The sequence below is a fragment of the Bos taurus genome, chromosome 16 (genome assembly GCF_002263795.3).
Source record: "Bos taurus isolate L1 Dominette 01449 registration number 42190680 breed Hereford chromosome 16, ARS-UCD2.0, whole genome shotgun sequence".
Lineage (NCBI taxonomy): Eukaryota > Metazoa > Chordata > Mammalia > Artiodactyla > Bovidae > Bos > Bos taurus.
In genome coordinates this window covers 51661407-51683629 of record NC_037343.1, presented here as the reverse complement: position 1 = coordinate 51683629, position 22223 = coordinate 51661407, and the positions used below count along the sequence as shown (strand labels likewise).

The 22223-nt window shown below is 38.1% G+C and overlaps 1 protein-coding gene across 1 annotated transcript in view; it reads left to right on the top strand.

The window, feature by feature from the left end:
- Positions 1 to 22223, top strand: part of SPEN (spen family transcriptional repressor) — a 92316-nt gene that overhangs the window by 41697 nt on the left and 28396 nt on the right. Inside the window, 1 exon segment of the mRNA XM_002694139.6 lies at positions 20790 to 20950. Within this exon segment, the coding sequence (XP_002694185.2) occupies positions 20790 to 20950 (161 nt within the window).

Genomic DNA, 22223 nt, shown 5'->3' with positions numbered 1-22223 from the left:
ATGATTTTTGTGTATACTGTAACAATTATTAATTTATTTGAGAGAATATTTATTTCTGTATTTATGGCTGTGCTAGGCCTTCATTGCTGTTCTCGGGCTTTCTATAGTTGTAATGAGTTGGGACTACTCTCTAGTTGCAGTGGCTTATGTTGTTGCACAGCGTGGACTCTAGGGCTCTCGGCTTCAGTAGCTGCTACTTGAGGGCTCTAGAGCGTGGGCTCAGTAGTTGTGGCACGTGGGGCTTAGTTGGCCCTGCAGCATGTGGAATCTTCCTGGACTAAGGATTGAACCCCTGTGTCCCCTGCATTAGCAGGCAGATTCCTAACCACTGGACCATCAGTAACAATTATTTTAAAATGTGCTAAACCTCTGAAGTGTTACCTCTCATAAATGGCGTTTCTTTTAAGTACTGTAATGGCTTTAACATGTTCTTGTTGTTCAGTCGCTCAGTCATGTCCAACTCTTCACGGCCCCATGGACTGCAGCACGCCAGGCTTCCCTGCCCTTCACCATCTCCCAGAGCTTGCTCAGACTCATGTCCATTGAGTCGGTGATGCCATCCAGCCATCTCGTCCATCCAGCCATCTCATCCTCTGTCGGCCCCTTCTCCTCCTGCCTTCAGTCTTTCCCAGAATCAGGGTCTTTTCTAAGGCTTTAACATGGCCTCTTGTTTAAGGATGATGTGCTTGTTTATTGGGGAGCTTTCTGGTTCTAGAACTCAGTTGTGCATTACTGTATACTCTAGCCACATGTGGCTGTTTGTGCACCAGTACTGATCCACGCTGTAACACGATGAACCTAAAAAAAATGCTTAGTGGCAGAAGATGGTAGGAAAGACCACATATTATATGATTCTCTTTATGTAAAATGTCCAGAATAGGTAATTACAGAGGCAGGAAGTAGATTAGATTAATGGTTACCTTGGGCTGAGGATGGAAGATAATGGGGTGTGCTGCTAATAGGTATGCGTTTTTTTTTTTTCTTGAACAATGCAAATGTACCAAAGTTACATTATGGTGATGATTGTATAATTGTATAAATATACTAAAACCTATTAATCGTATACTTTTAAATAGGTCGGTTTTATGGTATGAAATTATATCTCAGTGGAACTATTTTTAAAAAATACAAAATTTTGAAGATACAGCAAAACAAAGTTACTAGTTTTTTTTTTTTTTTTTTAAGTTACTAGTTTTTATGTTGACTGCATGTTGAAATGACATTTTGAGTGTATTACATTAAATAAGATACATTATTAAATTTCACCTGTTCTTACTTTTTAAGGTGTGGCTACTTTAAATTACATTTTTGTCTTCTATTAAATTTCTGTTGGACAGCACAGTTTTAGAAATTAACTCTATCAAGATGGAATGTCATGGAGTAATTTGTGCATTCATATTTAGTGCTTTTCATTTTTTTTTTTTAGAGAGAATAGCACCCATTATTTTTAAGTCCCAAGACTTAAAATATAGTCTTTGCTGAGTCTGTCTTTTTCAAATTTAGGATTGATCAGCCTAAAATATTAAAATGCATGTTGATTTCCAAAGTGGCCAAGGGAATGTCTCAGTTGTTGAAAACCTTTAATGTGTAAGTCTCCAATAAATTAACCTTCTAAGAAGAAAATTATGTCATCTTAACTGAGTGATATTTTCTAATTAAAAAAAAAAACACAACAGCACCTCAACCCCTTAATCTGAAGGTAATTTTTAAATGATGGCTAATACTCTTGATAAAGGTTTAAAGTGTATTTAAAATACATGGAATTCTGGTGTTAAAATTAGAATAAGACACACATTTAATAGATACTTGTCTTGTTTCTAGATGCGATTTATGTAACCAAAACTGGGGAGTTCTGTGACTCTCTGAGTGTTGTTTTTGATCCTGGGGAGGGGCACACTCCTCTCCTGAATGTGCTGTGTCATGGCAGTTGGATCCATTTGGAGTGCCGCTTTTGTTTGTTTCCATTGGAAGAAATCGCAGAGGAGTTGTTTAAGAGGAAGGACTTGAGGCTGGGGTTTTTTAGTGAGTAATGTGAAGTCATTTATAAATAAACACATGCATCAAACAGTGGGTGGCTTTAGGCTTCCTAGTGGGGAGTTAGGTGCCCTGGTAACCTCTTGAGTATGGAGCTACCTTAATAAAAAGTTTAGAAGTGGAAAATAGCAAGCCTCTTTTTAAAAATCTGGATAGGAAAGAGTTGCAATTAGCTCCAAAGTTAAATTGGAGAAAGGCAAAACCCAAAGTTCAAGTTTACTTGTGGGTTTGGTAAAGACTACAGCATTTGTACATAACCATTTGGGAATTTAAAAACAACAACAGCAAAATGGTTTCGCTTGATCCATATGCTTTCTTGGTTTATGCCTTTTAAACCAGTTAGTTGTTCATACAAGAAATAGATCTAGTTTTACACTGTGTGTAGTTGAGGAAGTAAATCCCACTGTAATAATTAGCAGTTTAGATTTCTCCTCAGTTTGTCCCTTGAATGATACATCCATCCCATGGATGTTCTGAGGGCTTTGCTGCCTCACAGAACGATATCTTGTTCCTTAGGCACATGTGTTCTATCTGCCTGTCACTTCTAGGATGCCTTCATGTTTGGTGCTCTTTGCTTTGAGTTACCTGTGTATCAGGTTTTGTGAGTTTTAAGGTTTTGTGAGTCTTACATTGCCAAAAATGTAATGACACTGCAGGCTGAGGCTTTTTGGAATTTAAGCTAAAGGTACTTTTGACCCTAGAGGAAAGGCTACAGTGGGAATATATACGTAAGTAATTTTCCCACTTGATCTGCTACAAATTTTTTTTCCGCTATGAATCTGTCCAGGCAGAATCTGATCACATACCTGCCCCACCCCCAAATCTGTTTAAAAAAAAAATAATAAGCTGCACTTTGTGACTAGTTTTCTGCTACCCCATCATCTTAAAATTAACTTGGAAGTTTTTTAGAGCCCCATGAAGCCCATCAGCAAATATGCCACGCAGTTCTTAGTAATAGATTTATAAGAGCTTAGCCACTTTCCAATTTTTTTCCAATAGCCAATTTTTGCTATTGTTATTAGAACCCTAAGATTTGAAACCACCAACCTATAGTTTCTTAAAAATATTTATTCAGTATTTATTTATTTGGCTGTATTGGGTCTCAGTTGTGGCATGAGGGATCCTTTTGTTGTTGTGGCACATGTACTCTCTAGTTGTGGTGTGAGGGCTTAGTTGCTCATGGACTCTCTTGTGGTGCGAGGGCATGTGGGATCTTAGTTCCCCAACCAGAGATTGAACCTGTGTCTTCTGGATTGCAAAATGGATTCTTAATCACTAGACCACCAGGTCCTCCAAATATGTTTTTAATGCCTAAACTTGTAAGCCTTCAATTTTTAAAAAATTGTGGTAAAATATATATAGCATAAAATTACCATTTTTAACTGTTTTCAAGTGTACAGTTCAGAGGCATTGAGTATATTTACTTTGTTGTACAACTACCACCACCAGTCATCTCCAGAACTTTTTCATCTTCCCAAACTGGAACTCTGTAACCATTAGACAATAATGGTTTCTCTTCCCTAGTCCCATTCTTCTCTCCCCTAGTCCCTGGTAACCACCATTCTAGTTTTTGTCTCTATGAGTCTGACTGTTCTAGGTAACTCATAAAAATGGAATAATACGGTATTTGTCCTTTTATGTCTGGCTTATTTCACTTAGTACAATGTTTTAGAGATTCATCTATGTTGTAGCAAATGTCAGAATTGTCTTCCTTTTTAAGACTGAATAATATTCCTGTAGGCTTTTGGGGAAGAAAGCTTTACTTATCTAGCTGTTGTTCTATAGATTAACTATTTCCATATTCCTTGTATTTAATTCTACTAAAAAATAGTATCAGTAACAAGCTTAAAACATTAACTTGCAGCTGTAATTGCACCCAGAAGAGTTACTTGTACTTAATTTTTTTGTTACCAAGCTACGCATATGCTACACATAGCATATTTAAGCTCAATTTTAAATAGTATTTTCCACCAAAATAAGGTGCTTTTTAAAAAATTGTCCTTAATAACTTTGTTTTTTCCTTCATTTATGTAAACTATTGGAGTTTAGAATAGGGAGATAAATAAAATCAATTATTTTAATACTGCAGTTGAATTTACCACTACTTTAGTGACCATGAACTCTACACCTGTTTAATCTTACCTACATATAAGGCAGAGAAAGTACCTAAGGTTTAAGCATGCTTGATATTTACAAATGCTCATAGGTAAAGGCTAGGTGGAAACTAAAACCCAGAAAAGTTAATTTTTGAAGTGTAGATTTTCTATTATACTTAGAAATCCTTAGAAAATAAATTATTTATTTTTTATATTAGTAGAAACTAATTGCAGTGTAAAGAAAAATTATTGCTGGTGGATTATGGCTCTCTTTCTGCTTCTAGCTGTGTCTGTTGAGGTAAAGGTTACACATAGGCATATGCACGTGCGTGTGCACACACACACACACACACACACCCATGGAGTATTACTCAGCCGGCAAGCAACACAGTCAGACCTCGAGATTACTATACTAAGTGAAGTAAGTCAGAAAGAGAAAGACAGTATCTTTTATCACTTATGTGTAGAATCTAAAAAGATGATATAAGTGAATTTATTTATAAAACAGAAATAGACTCAAAGACATAGAAAACAAACATATAGCTACCAAACGGGGGAGGGATAAATAAAGAGTTTGGGATTAACAAATAAATACTACTGTATATAAAATAGATAAACGGTAAGGACCTACTGTATAGCACAGGGAACTATATTCAATATCTTGTAATAACCTACAGGGGAAAAGAATCTGAAAAAGAGAATATAAATAACTGAATTATTTTGCTGTCCACCTAAAACTAACAAACATTGTAAATCAATTATACTTCAATTAGGAAAAAACAGATAAATGTTGAAAGAAAAGGAGACAAAACTTCTATTGTCGGTTTCACTATTTAAGTTAATCATCATATTTTTAAAATCAGATCTTTTCCCATTAGAAGTCTTTGTGGTTTCTAATGATAGAAGAAATATGTGGACCAAAACAAAATTGACATTAAAATATTGGTTCCATAATTTTAAAATGCATTTTCACTCATTAATATATTAACACGGTCTTTCTCAATAAGTATCCTAAATACCAAGAATTTAACTTTTCATTGACTTTTGGTCTAAAGAGTTTAATTTATAATTTATATAGTCAAGACCTAAAATGCTTTCCCTATTTCTTTCCAGATAGTTGTGGGAATCACCAGTTAGAGCTGACTCATTTCTCTGAAATTATTTCTGGGGCACCTTTGATGAGCCAGGTTGTGGGGCCTCGATTCAGCAGAGCCTTATATAAGCCAGGTTGTGAGGCCTCGATTCAGCAGAGCCTTATATAAGCCAGGTTGTGGGGCCTCGATTCAGCAGAGCCTTACTGACAAAACCCAACACGTAGCTTGTTACATTGACTGGTTTGGAATCTCTCCATTTGTTTCTAAGGAACAAAGAGAAGTACAGTTCATTTTGTATTTTACTTCTTAGGTTTTGTGTGTCTGTGTTCAGTTCATTCGCTCACTGTGTCTGACTTTTTGCCACCCCATGGACTGCAGCATGCCAGGCTTCCCTGTCCATCACCAATTCCTAGAGCTTACTCAAACTCATGTCCATTGAGTTGGTGAGGCCATCCAACCATCTCGTCCTCTGTCCCCTTCTGCTTTCAGTCTTGCCCAGCATCAGGGTCTTTTCCAATGAGTCGGCTCTTTGTATCAGGTGGTCAAAGCATTGGAGCTTCAGCTTCAGCATCAGTCCTTCCAATGAATATTCATATTCAGGACTGATTTCCTTTAGGATTAACTGATTTGATCTTGCATTCCAAGGGACTCTCAAGAGTCTTCTCCAACACCACAGTTCAAAGCATCAATTCTTCAGCGCTCAGCTTTCTTTATGGTCCAGTTCTCACATCCATACATGACTACTGGAAAAACCACCCCTTTGACTGGACGGACCTTTGTTGGCAAAGTAATGTCTCTGTTTATTTAATATGCTGTCTAGATTGGTCATAGCTTTTCTTCTAAGGAGCAAGCGTCTTTTAATTTCATGACTGCAGTCACCATCTGCAGTGATTTTGGAGCCCCCCAAAATAAAATCTCTCACTGTTTCCATTGTTTCCACATCTGTTTGCCATGAAGTGATGGGACTGGATGCCATGAACTTCATTTTTTGAATGTTGAGTTTTAAGCCAACTTTTTCACTCTCCACTTTCACCTTCATCAAGAGGCTCTTTAGTTCCTCTTTGCTTTCTGCCATAAGGAGGTGTCATCTGCATATCTGAGGTTACTGATATTTCTCCTAGCAATCTTTATTCCAGCTTGTGCTTCTTCTAACCCAGCATTTCTCATGATGTACTCTGCATATAAGTTAAATAAGCAGGGTGACAATATACACCCTTGATGTGCTCCTTTCCCAATTCTGAACCAGTCCCTTGTTCCTTGTCTGGTTCTAACTGTTGCTTCTTGACCTGCATACAGATTTCTTAGGAGGCAGGTCAGGTGGCCCAGTGTATGTATATAGATAACATGAAATTTACCATTTTAACCATATAAGTATACACTTTAGTGACATTAGTACATTACCTTGTTGTGCAGCAATCACCACTGCTCATCTCCAGAACCCTTTCATCTTTCCGTTATACAAGAACTCTTCATTCTCTTCTTCCCCAGCCCCAGGCAGTGCCATCATTCCTTCTGTCTTTATAAATTTGACTGCTTGTTACTTCATAAAAATTGAGCCATACAATATTCACCCTTTGGTAAATAGCTTATATCATTTAGCATAATATCCTCAGAGTTCATCCAAGTTTTCGCATATGCCTGAATTTTCTTCCCTTTTAAGGCTCAATAAAATTCCATTGTATATTGATACCACATTTTGTTTATACAGTTGTCTGTCTCTGTACCCTTGGGTTACTTCTACTTTTTGGCTATTAAACATGCGATGAATGTGGGTGAACAAATATCTGTTTGACCCCTGCTTTCAGTTCTTTTGGTTATATATCCAGAAGTGGAATTGCTGAATGGTTGTGGCAATTGTAATTTTTTAAGGAACTACCATACTATTTTCCACAGTGTCTATACCATTTCCTTTCCACCAGCAATGCGCAGGAGTTCTGGCTTCATTCCATCCCAGCCAACATAGTTATATTCTATTTTTTTATAATTGGCATTCTAATGAGTATGATGGAGAAGGAAATGGCAACCCACTCCAGTATTCTTGCCTAGAGAATCCTGTGGACGGAGGAGCCTGGTGGGCTGTTGTCCATAGGGTTGCACAGAGTTGGACATGACTGAAGTGACTTTTCATGCATGCATGCATTGGAGAAGGATATGTCAACCCACTCCAGTATTCTTGTCTGGAGAATCCCAGGGACAGAGGAGCCTGGTGGGCTGCTGTCTATGGGGTCGCAGAGAGTTGGACACGACTGAAGCGACTTAGCAGCAGCAGCAATGAGTATGAAATGGTATCTTGTTTTGATTTGAATTTCTCTAACAGTCATGTTTAGCATGTTTTCATGTGCACCTTGGCCATTTGTATCCTCCTTGGAGAAATGTCTGTTCAAGTTTAAAGATACTCATTTTTGCATCTGATGGGTTGTTTTTTTGCTGTTGAATTATATTGTCATTCTTAAAGGCAGTCTTTAAAATGTCTTAAAGTTATAAGGCAAAATACCCCCTTAAGTTCTTTATGCAGAATAGAAGTTTTATTCATTTCTCTGACCATGGTACTTTGGTGAGAAAAATATCTAGTTGTGATACTGAACTATCATCTTAAATCTCTAGGTTGAGGGTAAAGAAAGCTGTTGAGTTGAGGAACAATTTTAACGTGAATTGGAGTAGTTACCATTGATGTGAACCTGATAGAGTCGGAGTAGCTGTGCTGTGTTTTTCACCCATATATTTCACCATTTATTCAAAAACTATAAAACAGTGTTGTCTGCAAGTACTTTGATCCTGCTATTGACATGGCAAAGCACATATTATAAAAAGCTGTGTGTGGTTTCCCTTTCTGTCATGTTTTCCAAAATCAAATGACATCAGAACATTTTTGATCCTAGCTTCCTCTCAGTCGAATCTATAAAAGTTGACCTTTTTTTTTTTCCTGTAAGTTTTGGTGTTATTCAGAGATTTTTATGAAGTGATGAATACATAATTTTAAAATATTTATTCATTAATTTGGCTGCATCAAGTCTTAGTTGCAGCACATGAGGTCTTCGCTGGGGTGCACAAACTCTCTAGTTGTGGCTCTCAGCTCGGTAGTTGCAGCTCCTGGGCTCCAGAGTACTGCTGCTGCTGTTAAGTCACTTCAGTCGTGTCCGACTCTGTGCGACCCCAGAGACGGCAGCCCACCAGGCTCCCCCGTCCCTTGGATTCTCCAGGCAAGAACACTGGAGTGGGTTGCCGTTTCCTTCTCCAATGCAGGAAAGTGAAAAGTAAAAGTGAAGTCGCTCAGTCGTGTCCGACTCCTAGTGACCCCATGGACTGCAGCCTACCAGGCTCCTCCATCCATGGGATTTTCCAGGCAAGAGTACTGGAGTGGGGTTGCCATTTCCTTCTCCAAGAGTACTAGGGCTTCAATATTTGTGGCAGGCACTCAGGCTCTCTAGTTGTGGCATGTCGGTTTTGGAGTGCATGGATACATGCACTCCTATGAACACAACTACAACTCAGTAGTTGTGGCACAGCGGCTTTAGTTGCTTTGTGGCACATGGGATTTTCCCGGACCTGGGATTGAACCCGCATCTCCTGCATTGCAAGGCAGATTCTTAAGCACCAGACCACCAGAGAAGTCCCTGAAGTGATATATTAATAATAAGGAAGAGTAGTGACTTTAAGGACCCCACATTTGAATTGCAGCTTAAAATTAGCACATTGGATTTGCAAACGAAAGGAAAGCAGTCAAGGAAATAATGTAGGCTAGATTTTCTCAACCTTGGTACTATTCATATTTGAGGCCAGATAATTCTTTGTTGTGGGGACTGTCTTATGCATTGTAGGATATTAGTAGTATCCCTGGCCTCTGCTCACTAAGTGGCAGTAAGCTTAATCCCTACCCACAATTGTGACAACCAAAAATGTCCCTTGGGGGACAAAATTGTCCCAGCTGAGAGCCGCTGATGTAGGTCTTCACAGTTACAAGATTTTTGAATGAAATAGAATAATGCATCCAAAGACTCTGGACTTTGTTAGATATTTAAAGCATTGTATTGTGTGTTATAGTTGTGATTTTTCTTTCATCACATTCCCTGGTGGCTCAGACGATAAAGCATCTGTCTACAATGCAGAAGACCTGGGTTCGATCCCTGGGTGGGGAAGATCTCCTGGAGAAGGAAATGGCAACCCACTCCAGTATTCTTGTCTGGAAAATCCCATGGACAGAGGAGCCCGGTAGGCTACAGTCCATGGGGTCGCAAAGAGTTGGACACAACCAAGTGACTTCATGTTCACTTACACTTTTCTTTCATCCCAGAAAATGTCTGTTTAAAAAATCTTCTACAAAGTTGTAGATGACGGGATCCATGAAGTGTTTTTGTTTTTACAGTTACCAGTGATTTTTCAGTCAGGTTAATAATATGTGTCGAAGTCCTAGAATCTTGGCTTAGAACAGCCATTGTTTTTCTTGAATAACTAATGAAACATTAAAGAAGAAAGACATACTTTGCAGTTTCCAACAAAGTCATATTTTATCAGAAATTTTCATTTCAGTCTTAGATACTGAATGTAGGTAATTACCTTCATTTTATTGAGCTTGGTGTACTTTCTTAGGCATCAATTTCAGTTGCTTGCATAATTCAAGTCAATAATTTCTTGGAGGCACACATCCATTATACATTGGGCACCATGGCTAGACTCTGTTTACAAAGATGAATCCAGTCTTAGACTTTTAAGAGTCCAGTAAATGAGTGGTTATAATACTGAGTGAAGAGGTTTGAGACAGACATTGTAGTAAAAGAGGTTTAGAAATACACAACTAAGAAACTAACGAATGCTTATGGGGTGGGGTGAGGTTGTCAAGAACAGCTGCAGAGCAGGAGGTTAACTTTGGATCTCACTAATCCTTGAAGGCCAATCAGGGAAGTACAGAAAGGTGTCCTCAGAAGGAGCAGGTATGCACAAGAGCGCTCATACTGCTGTGTGCAGGCAGAGCGCTAAGCAGTCATCACTAACTCATTAAATCCTCACCACAGCCTCTCATACGTGGTAGGCATTATGACCATTTACATGCAATAAAATGAAAGATTAGAGAGGAAGTAATTTAACTAAGGACTTACATCTGATAAGAAAAAAGGGAGGTACCCATGATTAGAACCTGGTATACTCTTTTGTTTTTTGTTTTGGCTGCACTGTGAGGCGTGTGGGATCTTATTTCCCCACCAGGGACAGAACCTGTGGAAGCGCAGGGTCCTAACCACTGGATCATCAGCGAAGTCCCTAAACTGGTGTACTGTTACGTGGGTAGATCATTGTTGTTATTTAATCACATAGTTAGATGTATCTGACTCTTTTGTGACCCTATGGGCTGTAGCCCACCAAGCTCCTCTGTCCATGGGATAGATCATTAGTGGGTGGGATACAGTGTGACAAGAGAGTGAGAATGAGCAACTAGGCAGTTAGTTTGGGGCCAAGTTGTAAAGGGTCCCCTCTCCCATGTTGAACAATATGGAGATGTCAGAGCTGGAAGATTTGGAGGGAGGTGGAGAGTCAGAATCCTAGAGTTAGCAGGACCTTTGAAGGGCTCATAACCCACTAGGGAAATTAAAGTTTAGAGAGGCAAAATGACGTACCTTGCCAGACTGAACAGTTGAGTATTTCCTTCCTGATTTTCTTATAAAACCAAAAAACCACAGACTTAATTCGGCAATTCAGGTTGTATCAGAAGTGGTGGAGTGTAAAATGGAATTAGGATCACATCAGACCATCTACTGAGCTAGTGGGGTTTTTGTTTTTAGTCTTGTTTAAACTTTCTGGTGGGCTCAGGACCCTTTTATTTTTTTTAAATTACTGAGCTTTTGTTTATTTTGTACTGTCTCTTGACATTTTGCCATATTAGAAATTTAAACTTTAATTTGAAATTTTATTGATTTCATTTGTCATAACTTTTTTCTTTCCTTTTAAATTTTAATAGTTTATTTGAGCAAAAATCTAACTGAATTGGGCACTGCCAAACTGGAAGTGGTTAGGAGTGCTCCATCAACAGGAGCTGGAGTGAAAGATTTTTATGGAGAAAAGCAAAGCAGAAAAATTATTTGATCAGTTATAGTTTTAGTATTTGCCTTATTTGGAAAAGCCTGACTGGCTGTTGGTTCTTGGTTATCCTTAGGTTTGATTTCCTAATCTTGAGGCGTTTGCAGGCTTAGGTTTGGTTTACTTATGTAAGGCTGTAAATTATTAGAGCCACCTCAGTCTAATGGTCTCCTTGCTTAATTAACACCCTCCCCCACTTTTGGCCCTCTTCTCATATAGGAGAGTTTAACCAAAAATTTGGTGTAAGCACCACTCTTGGTCACCATCAGGTTGTTGTTTTTGTCTGGGTGTGAAACTCATAGGTTATGAGTCTGGTCTGTGAAAGAATTGTTTTTGCTGTTCATCTTATTTGTATTGCTGATGACTACAAACATGAATTTAAGACCCTTGAGAGATTACAGCCCACCAGGGAGAGTATAATGATGACTGTCAGTTGGATAATACCAAGAGACTAGAATGCTCCTTAAGGCTCCCTGGGAACCAGCCAAGTTGGTATCTAATAAAGCAAAGAATGTACCCAAAGGGGCATTAACCTGTCTTAAGTCAAGTGGCTTCTTTGTTAATTTCCTGTGTTTCCTCCAGGATCAGAGGGATTGATCCAGGTATAGCAGGAGGTATTTGCTGTGGCATAAACTTATGGCTTGTTTTGCCAGTAATTGAAAGCAATTCTGTTATCCAAACCACCTTAGCAAGAAATTCTAGGGACTTTTGTTGTGCGACTATGGCCTTAGTGATAGATTTAGTGGCAACTGCCAGAGTTAAGGACATTGTGTTCCTGTGCTTTAAGGACCATTGTCTCCCTGTGCATAAAAAGCTAGTGGCGCAAAGACAAACCGAATAGTTTCATATTGGAGACAAAGATCTTCATCCATGATCTTGGGAGAGCCATCTACCTCAACTTCTCTGCTTCTGGGGAGGAAGCTCCATAGTCAGTTTTAATTTTAGCTCTCTAGCTGGGTGACATAACTATCTTTTAAAACAAAAAAGAGTGAGATGAGTGGCATCTCAGCAGATAGCTAGATTCTTATAACACTTCTGTATTCAAATTGTGATTATAAAGTTTTTATATGGAAAAGTGTGAACTATATGAAGAAAATGTGGCCTCACACAGACACATAATTGAAATAGGGAGGACCTCAGACACCCTCAAAAGGGCCTTGGAGATCCCCACAGGTCCTCACACCACATTTAGAGAACTGCTGCACTAAAAAGATAAGATTGTCTTGAAAATTTGGACTTGTGAAAAACTGAACCTAAAGGGATTATTAGCTGGTATGATGATATGTTCTGTTTAAGAAATTAGATCATTTTACCCTTTCACTTTATGGAAGCCCCAGAGACAGCAGGTACATTTTGAATTGCCCAGGCCTGATGGAAAATCTGCACTTGGCATCTTTTATCTTAAGCTTATATATTGACTGTATATAGAGAAAAAATTGTTAGTTGCGTGATAGAAGAGAAGAGAGATTGTTGGAAAGTTGTCGCTTGAGATTATGTCTGCTTTTAACAAATCAGCCTTCTTAACTGTTCTAACTGCCGAGTTTTTTAGTCACTTTCCTGGTTCCTTTAAAAAAAAATCCACTTAGGCCATACTTTTGTTTCTCAATTTGGTGAAATGCTTTTAATATTCCAGCTTAAAAAAAAACAGCATAGATGCGTATTTATCATAATCGAATGTTTACAAATACGTGTGTGTGTGTGTGACTGGATGTTTGTTACTCTTGTGTGTGAACAAATTTATCCCCGAGTCATCTTATAAATGGGCTTCCCAGGTGCCTCAATGGTAGAAGAATCTGCTTGCACTATAGGTGATGCAGGAGACTAGGGTTTGATACCTGGGTCAGAAAGATCCTCTGTAGGAGGACATGACAATCCACTCCAGTATTCTTGCTTGGAAAATTCCATGGACAGAGAAGCCTGGAAGACTACGGTTCATGGGATCGCAAAGAGTTGAACACACTGAGTGACTGAGCACATCTTATAAATAGACATATGCAGTATCTTGACATTTTCAGTGTTAAGAGTCAAATGCTCACTGTAGTTCTGTGTTTAAAATGGCTGTGAAAACAGTAACGGTTACTTATTTGACAACATAATTTGGTTTAAGAGAATCCTGGCATCCCATATTCTGTTTGCTTATCAAGAATTACTGTGTAACCAATCACTTGTATTTCTCCACTATGGAAAATTTCGATCAGATCCACTTCTTAGTTTTCTGAATAATTTTTCTTTCCGGGGAGGAGGGAGGGCTGTGTCACGTGACCTCCAAGACCTTAGTTCCTCGACCAAGGATAAACCCTGGGCCCACAGCAGTGAAAGTGCAGAATCCTAACCACTGGATCAGAAGGGAATTCCCCTTAGTAATCGTAATTTAAAAATCTTAAGCACATAACAAGAAATAATTCAGCCTTAATTGTCTTATGTGCTTAGGAAAAGTGTAACTAGATTTCTTTTAAATTGTAATTCTTTCAGGTTCTTTACCATTTAGAATTTTTAAGTGGTGTTGAAAATATAGTACTGATCCGGTCAGGTAAATTTTTATTTGTAGTTTTTTTATCAAAGTGAAGTTGACTTACAATGTTGTGTTAGTTTCAGGTGTACAGCAATGTGATTCAGTTAAACATCAGTCAGTTCAGTAGCTCATTCGTGTCTGACTCTTTGTGACCCCATGGACTGCAGCATGTCTAGGTTTGTCATAGCTTTTCTTCCAAGGAGCAAGCATCTTTTAATTTCATGGCTGTAGTCACCATCTGCAGTGATTTTGGAACCCAAGAAAATAAAATCTCTGTTACCTTTTTTTTGTTTTTCAGATTCTTTCTCCTTAGGTATGCTCAGTTGCTCAGTCATGTCTGACTCGTTGTGATCCCATGGACTGGGGCCCACCAGTCTCCTCTGTGGGATTTCCCAGGCAGAAATACTGGAGTGAGTTTCTATTTCCTTCTCCAGGAGATCTTCCTTATTCAGGGATTGAACCTATGTCTCTTGTGTTTTCTGCATTACAAAGGGATATTTTACCCACAGAGCCATCATTGGAAGGCTTATAGGGTTATTACAAAATACTGGGGATAGTTCCCTGTGTTATATAGCAGTTGGTTATCGACTTTATATATAGTAGTGTGTATATATATTAATCCCAAACTCTTAATTTACCCTCCCTCCCACATTCTTTTTTATGGCTGAGTAACATCCCATTGTATACATACACCATATCTTATCCATTCATCTGTTGATGGACACTTAAGTTGCTTCCATATCTTGGCTTTTATAAATAATGCTTCAGTGAACATTAAGGTGCAGCATGAATCTTTTCAAATTATGGGGTTTTAAAAAATATTTATTTAGTTGGCTACATTGGGTCTTAGTTGTACACCAGAGCTTCACTGTGGCACATGGGCTTCTCTCATTGTGGCCTGTGGGCTTCTCTCTAGAAGAAGTCTAGCTGATACCCAGACTCTAGAGCACATGGGCTCTCTGGTTGTGGCAAGTGGGATCTTAGTTCCCCGACCAAGGATCGAACCCACATCCGCTGCATTGGAAGGTGGATTCCGAACCCTGGGATCACCAGGGAAGTCCCCAGGTGTGTTTTTTCCTAGATATATTCCCAGGAGAGGGATTGCAGAATCATATGGTAGCTCTGTTTTTTTAGCTTTTTATGGAACCTCCCAGTGTTCTCTGTAGTGGCTGCACCAATTTAAATACATTTCCAACAGTGTAGGAGGGTTCCTTTTTCTCCACACCCTCTCCAGCATTTATTATTTGTAGACTTTTTGATGAAATATTCTGATCAGTGTGAAGTGATACCTCATTGTAGTTTTGATTTGCATTTCTCTAATAATTAGCGATGTTGGACATCTTTTTGTGTTTCTCTTGTGGCCCAGTAAATTTAAAGCCCACTTTCTTAAAGCTATTAGTTGATGCATCTTCATTACCAATACTTTAGACAATTTAGATTGGAAAGCTTCCTATTAACTATTCTTGGCTCTTAAGAAACAACTGAAATAACTATACAGGCTTCCCTGTATAGTGTGGCTCAGCAGTACAGAATCCCCCTGAATGCAGGAGATGCAGGTTTGATCCCTGGGTCAGGAAGATCCCCTGGAGGAGTAAATGGCAACCCACTCCAGTATTCTTGCCTGGGAAATCCCATGGACTGAGGAGCCAGGTGGTCTACAGTCCAAGAGTCAGATACAACTGAGCAACTGAGCACAAAATACTATGCATTGTAAATTTTGATGAACTCTTGTGATTTTTCAGTTTTAACAAGATTCTGAAAATAAGAATTTTTAAAAGTTAAAATTGACACAAAAATTCTGAGCATTTGGTTTTTATTTCAGTTTATAGGGCTGAAAAGTATTTGGGAACCTGCTTTGATTCAAGATCTTGAAATCCACACTACATTTAACAGATTACACTGGAAATATACATTGCAGTTTTGGGTTAGCATAATAAAATCCAAACTCAAAAGTTATATTATCATTTCATAATTTATTTAAAAACCTTTCCTTCTTTTTAGTTATAACTCCAAATTGATCAGCAGATATTTCTGCCAGTTAAATTTTATATCTTGTTTCAGAATTGGTGTGATAGCAGGAAATTAAACAAAAATGTGATGACATTTCTATCATTGTTTTATGCCTTCAGATCATAATCATTGATTCCTCTGCATTTTTATAACATAAACTTAAACAGAACTCTGTTGGGACATTATTTTGGTACCCCAAAATTCTGCTTCTGGCCATATTTGTTTACATCTTTCCCTACTATTGCTAAGGAATTTTGGTGTATATAATGGTAGTATTGATAGTAAAGTGTTTTCCTTAATGGTGATTTTATGGTTCCTTGAAATTAAATTGATAAGTCATATACATATTTTATATTGTAGTCATCTGGTGGCCTTATGAATAATCTTGTATTGCTTGGAGTATGTAATACATGTAACAACCATTTTTTTTCCTTCTGTGCTAAAAACAGATTAATTTTGTTAACCCTTGATTTGAATGGGGCTTCCCAGGTAGCAGTAGTAGTAACGAATTCACCTGCCAGTGCAGGAGATGCAAGAGACTTGGGTTCAATCCTGGTCAGGAAGATTCCCTTGGAGAAGGGGATGGCAACCCACTCCAATAATCTTGCCTGGAAAATTTCATGGACAGAGGGGCCTGGCGGGCTACAGTCCATGGAGTTGCAAATAGTCGGATACAACTGAGCACGCATGGGTTAATTTGAATGAGAACAGTGTCCTATTTCGGAGAAGGCAATGGCACCCCACTCCAGTACTCTTGCCCTAAAATCCCATGGATGGAGGAGCCTGGTAGGCTGCAATCCATGGGGTCGCTAAGAGTCAGACACGACTGAGCGACTTCACTTTCACTTTTCACTTTCATGCACTGGAGAAGGAAATGGCAACCCACTCCAGTGTTCTTGCCTGGAGAATCCCAGGGATGGGGGAGCCTGGTGGGCTGCCGTCTATAGGGTTGCACAGAGTCGGACATGACTGAAGCGACTTAGCAGCAGCAGCAGTGTCCTATTTGGGCTTCCTAGTAGCTCAGCTGGTAAAGAATCCACCTGCAATGCAGGATACTCTGTTTCAGTTCCTGGGTTGGGAAGATCCCTTGGAGGAGGGACAGGCTACCCACTCCAGTCTTCTTGGGCTTCCCTGATGGCTCAGATGGTGAAGAATCTGCCTGCAATGCGGGAGACTCCCATTTGATTCCTGGGTCAGGAAGATCCCCTGGAGGAGGGCATGGCAACCCACTCGAATATTCTTGCCTGGAGAATCCTCATGGACAAAGGACCCTGGTGGGCTACAGTCCATGGGGTGTCAAAGAGTCAGACACGACTGAGTAAGCTCAGCACAGCACAGTGTCCTGTTCAGTTTGTTGACATTGTTGAGCTGCTCAGTTGTGTCCAACTCTTTGTGACCCCCTAGACTGCAGCATGCCAGGCTTCCCTGTCCTTCACTGTCTCCTTGAGTTTGCTCAAACTCGTGTCCATTGAGTTGATGATGTCATCCAACCATTTCATCTTATTCACTTGGTAATTGTAACACTACTTTTACTTTATAACTTAGAAAAAAATTATTTTTATTGATGGGAAAACTGAAGCCCAGTCATTTCTAGGAGGCCTGGTAGTGATGACTTGTGATTCTGTCTTGAGGCTTTTATCCATAGTAGTTTGTATTTTGTAACTCACATATCTCCTTTTGGCTGTTACTGGCATAGGTTTATTTCTTTATGTTTTAAACTGTAGAAAACTCTGATAACTTCATAAAATTTTTAATATTTTGCCTTATTATGTGAGAACTAAATAAAAATGCTGTGTAAGTTGTATTTTCTTAGTATATTCCACCCCCGGCCCCAACCTGAGGTATTAGAAAAGCAGTAGCAAGTTGGTCTCAGTTCTTGGAGTTGAACTTACTCATCTGACTGGTTTAGAGTTTGTTGTGGATGTGAGAGCTCTAGTCTAAGTGCAAATGACAAAAACTATTGAATTTTTCTTTTAGGGAGTGTGCCTAAGGTGGATTTACCACCTGTGCCCCACCCCCAACCCCCATCCTGAGTTGTTTGCTTAAAGGATTAAGTCTTCCACTATAAGGAGCTGAGAGTATGAAGCAAAATTTCAGAACCCTGTAAATAACAGAACCTGTATATAGCTTTTTATTTTTAGTGTATTTGGAAATGCTATAAAAGAACTTAAAGCCATAGCAGTCTTGCTCATGGAGTACTGAAATGATAATTTACTATTTCTCACATGGTTCTTGGGCATTATAAACATGTTATAATGTCTGTCTCTTATTCTGACCATGTTACCGTGTTGGTTATGTTTTCTTCTTGTCTTTCTTTTTTCCCAGAATTTATTTTTAGTTGGAGGGTAATTGCTTTACAGTTTGTGTTGGTTTCTACCATACATCAACATGCATCAGCCATAGGTACATGCACATCCCCTCCCTCCTGAGCGTCCCCCACCCCATCCCACCCCTCTAGGTTGTCACAGAGGAGCAGATGTGCGCTCCCTGTGTCATAAAGCACATTTCCACCGGCTATCTGATTTTACAGATGGCAGTGTATATGTTTCAGTGCTACTCGTTCAATTTGTCCCACCCTCTCCTTGTCCCTGTGTCTACAAGTCCATTCCCCATGTCTCAATTACTGCCCTGCAGATATGTTTATCAGTACTATCTTTCTAGATTACGTATATATGCGTTAATATATGATATTTGTTTTTCACTTTCTGACTGACTTCACTCTGTATAATAGGCTGTAGGTTCATCCACCTTATTAGAACTGAGTCAGAGGAGTTCCTTTTAATGGCTGAGTAATATTCCGTTGTGTACATGTACCACAATTTCTTTATCCGTTCATCTGTTGATGGACATCTATGTTGCTTCCATGTCCTAGCTATTGTATATAGTGCTATGATGACTATTGGGGTACATGTGTCTTTTTCAATTATCATTTTCTCCGGGTATATATCCAGTAGAGGAGTATTTGGATCATATGGTAGTTTTATTCCTAGTTTTTAAAGTAATCTCCATACTGTTCTCCATAGTGGCTATATCAATTTGCATTCCCACCAACAGTGCAGTAGGGTTCGCTTTTCTCCACACCCTCTCCAGCATTTATTGTTTGTAGATTTTTTGATGGTGGCCTCTGACCAGTAGAGTGATACCTCATTGTAGTTTTGGTTTGCATTTCTCTAATAATGAGAAATATTGAGCATCTTTTCATGTGCCTGTTTTTTGTTGGGGTTGTTTGTTTTTCTGGTATTGGGCTAGATGAGCTGTTTGTATATTCTGGAGGTTAATCCTTTGTCAGTTGTTTCATTTGCAATTATTTTCGCCCTTTCTGAGGTGAAATGTCTTTTCATTTTGTTTATTGTTTCATTTGCTGTGTGAAAGCTTTTGAGTCTAATCAGGTCCATTTGTTTATTTTTGTTTTTATTTCCTTTACTCTAGGAGGTGGGTCAAAGGGGATATTGCTGTGATGTATGCCAAAGAGTATATTGCCTATGTTTTCCTCTAAGAGTTTTATACTTTCTGGCCATACATTTAAGTCCTTAATCCATTTTGAGTTTATTTTTATGTATGGTGCTCAGAAATGTTCTAGTTTCATTCTTTTGCATGTAGCTATCCAGTTTTCCCAGTACCACTTATTGAAGAAGCGATCTTTTCTCCATTGTATATTCATGCCTCCTTTGTCAAAGATAAGGTGGCCATAGGTGCGTGGATTTATCTCTGGGCTTTCTGTCTTGTTCCACTGGTCTATATTTCTGTTTTTGTGCCAGCACCATACTGTCTTGATGACTGTAGCTTTGTAGTATAGTTTGAAGTCAGGAAGGTTGATTCCTCCAGCTCCATTTTTCTTTCTCAAGATTGCTTTGACAAAACACAAATTGTCTTTTGTGTTTCCATACAAACTGAAATTTTTTGTTCTGTGAAAAATATCCACTAGTATTTTGATAGGGATTGAATTGGATCTGTAGATTGCTTTGGGTAGTATAGTCATTTTCACAGTATTGATTCTTTCAGTCCAAGAACATGGTATGTCTCTCCATCCATTTGTGTAATCTTTGATTTCTTTCATGAGTTTTATAGTTTTTTCCATACAGGTCTTTTGTCTCTTTAGGTAGGTTTATTCATAGATATTTTATTCTTTTTGTTGCAATGAAGATCTCCTTTTCTTTCAACTGTGATTGTCTTACACTTCAAGGTTTGCATTAAACTGAAGAGAAAAATTAAATTTCATTGACTCACATTTCCCACATTATTCACAGAGAAAAGAGCCTAACTGACAAGACTCTAGTGATTTGTATAATGTTTCTTTATTAATCCTTCAAAAATTTAAACCTGGGAAATTACTTTGAATGTCTGTTTTTTCCTAAAAGTTAATATCTATGAGGTGGTGGTAATAGTAGTAGTAACAATAATAGTAACAGCGTTGCCACTTCATTTATTTCTTGCCAGTCATATTCTGAACTCTAAACCTGTGTGTTTTTTTTGTTTCTTAACCTTGTGAGACAGGTACTATTATTATTATTCCCATTTTTACAGATGTAGAAACTAAGGCTTAGCAAGAGGTTAAGTGACTTGTCCAAGGATACATGCTGTATGTCTGAGTTAGGATTTAAATAGACATCTCTGAATCCAAAACTCATATATCCACTATTTTATTAACATTACCCTTAAGTCATATGTGTTTACTAGTCTTGTTTTATTTGGAAAAAATTGTTCAGATTTTGCACAGAACAAAGCATTTGTCTTTCGGTGGCCTGTGGTGGTAAAAGATTGTTACTTTTACTTCCACATTCTTAGGCCAGTGAGTGCTGTCTTCTGCCATCTCTGAAGTAAGAGTATGAAATAGATGTGGAGAAAGTAGGGTATCCAGAAAACCCAGACCTGAAATTTAGACCTTTTGATGATTGCCACTTGTTGACTGTAAGAAGTCTTATATGTGATTCTCTGTTGGTTTTTTCACTTGTTTGTTTTTTCCTTTGCCATCTGTAGCACTGATTCCAGCAGTAGTTCAAGTGATGACTCTCCAGCCCGATCGGTTCAATCTGCAGCAGTCCCAGCACCCACTTCCCAGTTGCTTTCGTCTCTGGACAAAGATGAGCCCCGTAAAAGTTTTGGGATCAAGGTTCAGAATCTTCCAGTGCGCTCTACAGGTAAAATTTTGTATTACTGTACTTTCCTCTCTGCTATTTTTGGGGAATGAGAGAGCAACTTATGTTTTCTACATTATATAGATTTTGTTTAAATCTCTCTCTCTCTTATTCTGACTGTGTTGGTAGTATTTTCTATTTGTCTTTCAGCTTTGACTCCTTTTTCTTTTTGTGGTTCATTGATATTTAATGTCATGTAATAAAAAGCAAGTGATTATAATTTATATAATTTCTAGGTTGTTACATATATAAGATTGCATGTTACTTGTACCTAATTATATATACATATATACACATTATTCATATTATATGCATTTACACACATGAAGATTGTATGGTGTGTGTTATATAAAGAAAGCATGGTTCATTTTGAATAAAAACGCTTTCTGGATTAAATATTTTTATATTAGGAAAAATTTGGTAGAATGAAATTATAGAAACACTATTTTGAGTTAGATTTACAGTGGTCTGGAGTCCTATGAAGTAACTTGGGCATAATAAAATTATGCTAGGAAACCCATTTCAATATGTTAACATTTTAAATGAAGAAAGTCATGAATAATGACTGTATGTAGTTAAAAGCTCTATTGTAATTTTTATTCCGATTTTTTTTGACATTTGGTTATAATGTATTTTTATTGCTATGTCAGGCATATATTGAGTATGTAAACAACTGTTAGTAGATGGTCAGACCAACAAAGACCTAACTAAGTATGTCTTGCTAAGTGCATTTCAGTGATTACTTATTTATTAAAATAGCCTGTGAAACCTACATACCAGGTTTATGAATAGAGACTAGTGAGATACAAATGTTGATGAACTTTTGATTTAATTACTTTGTAATTTAGAAATGGACATGGGTTAAAATTGGCTTGTCTTTCTGTACAGTTTTAATTTTTATAATGGAACTAATTAACACAAGACTTCCAGATAGTATAATTCATCTCTAAAAGGCGTTAAAGTTGTTTAGCATGTTATATGCCATTTCCCACAGTTTTATCATCAGCATGATGCATGGAAAACCAGAGATATGACTTTCTTTCTCAAGTCTTTAAAGTTTTCATACGCATATATATGTATGTTTGTGAAGTTTTTATCATGAAAATTTTAAACTCACCCACAGTAGAAGAAATATTCCCTTACACCATACCAGATTTAAAAATCATCAGTGTTTTGCCACACTTGCTTTAACTGTCTCCATCTTTCTTCTTTCCTGTTCTTGTTCCCTTTTTTTCCTAAAGTGAATCCCTGGTGTTATATCATTTCACACTATCTT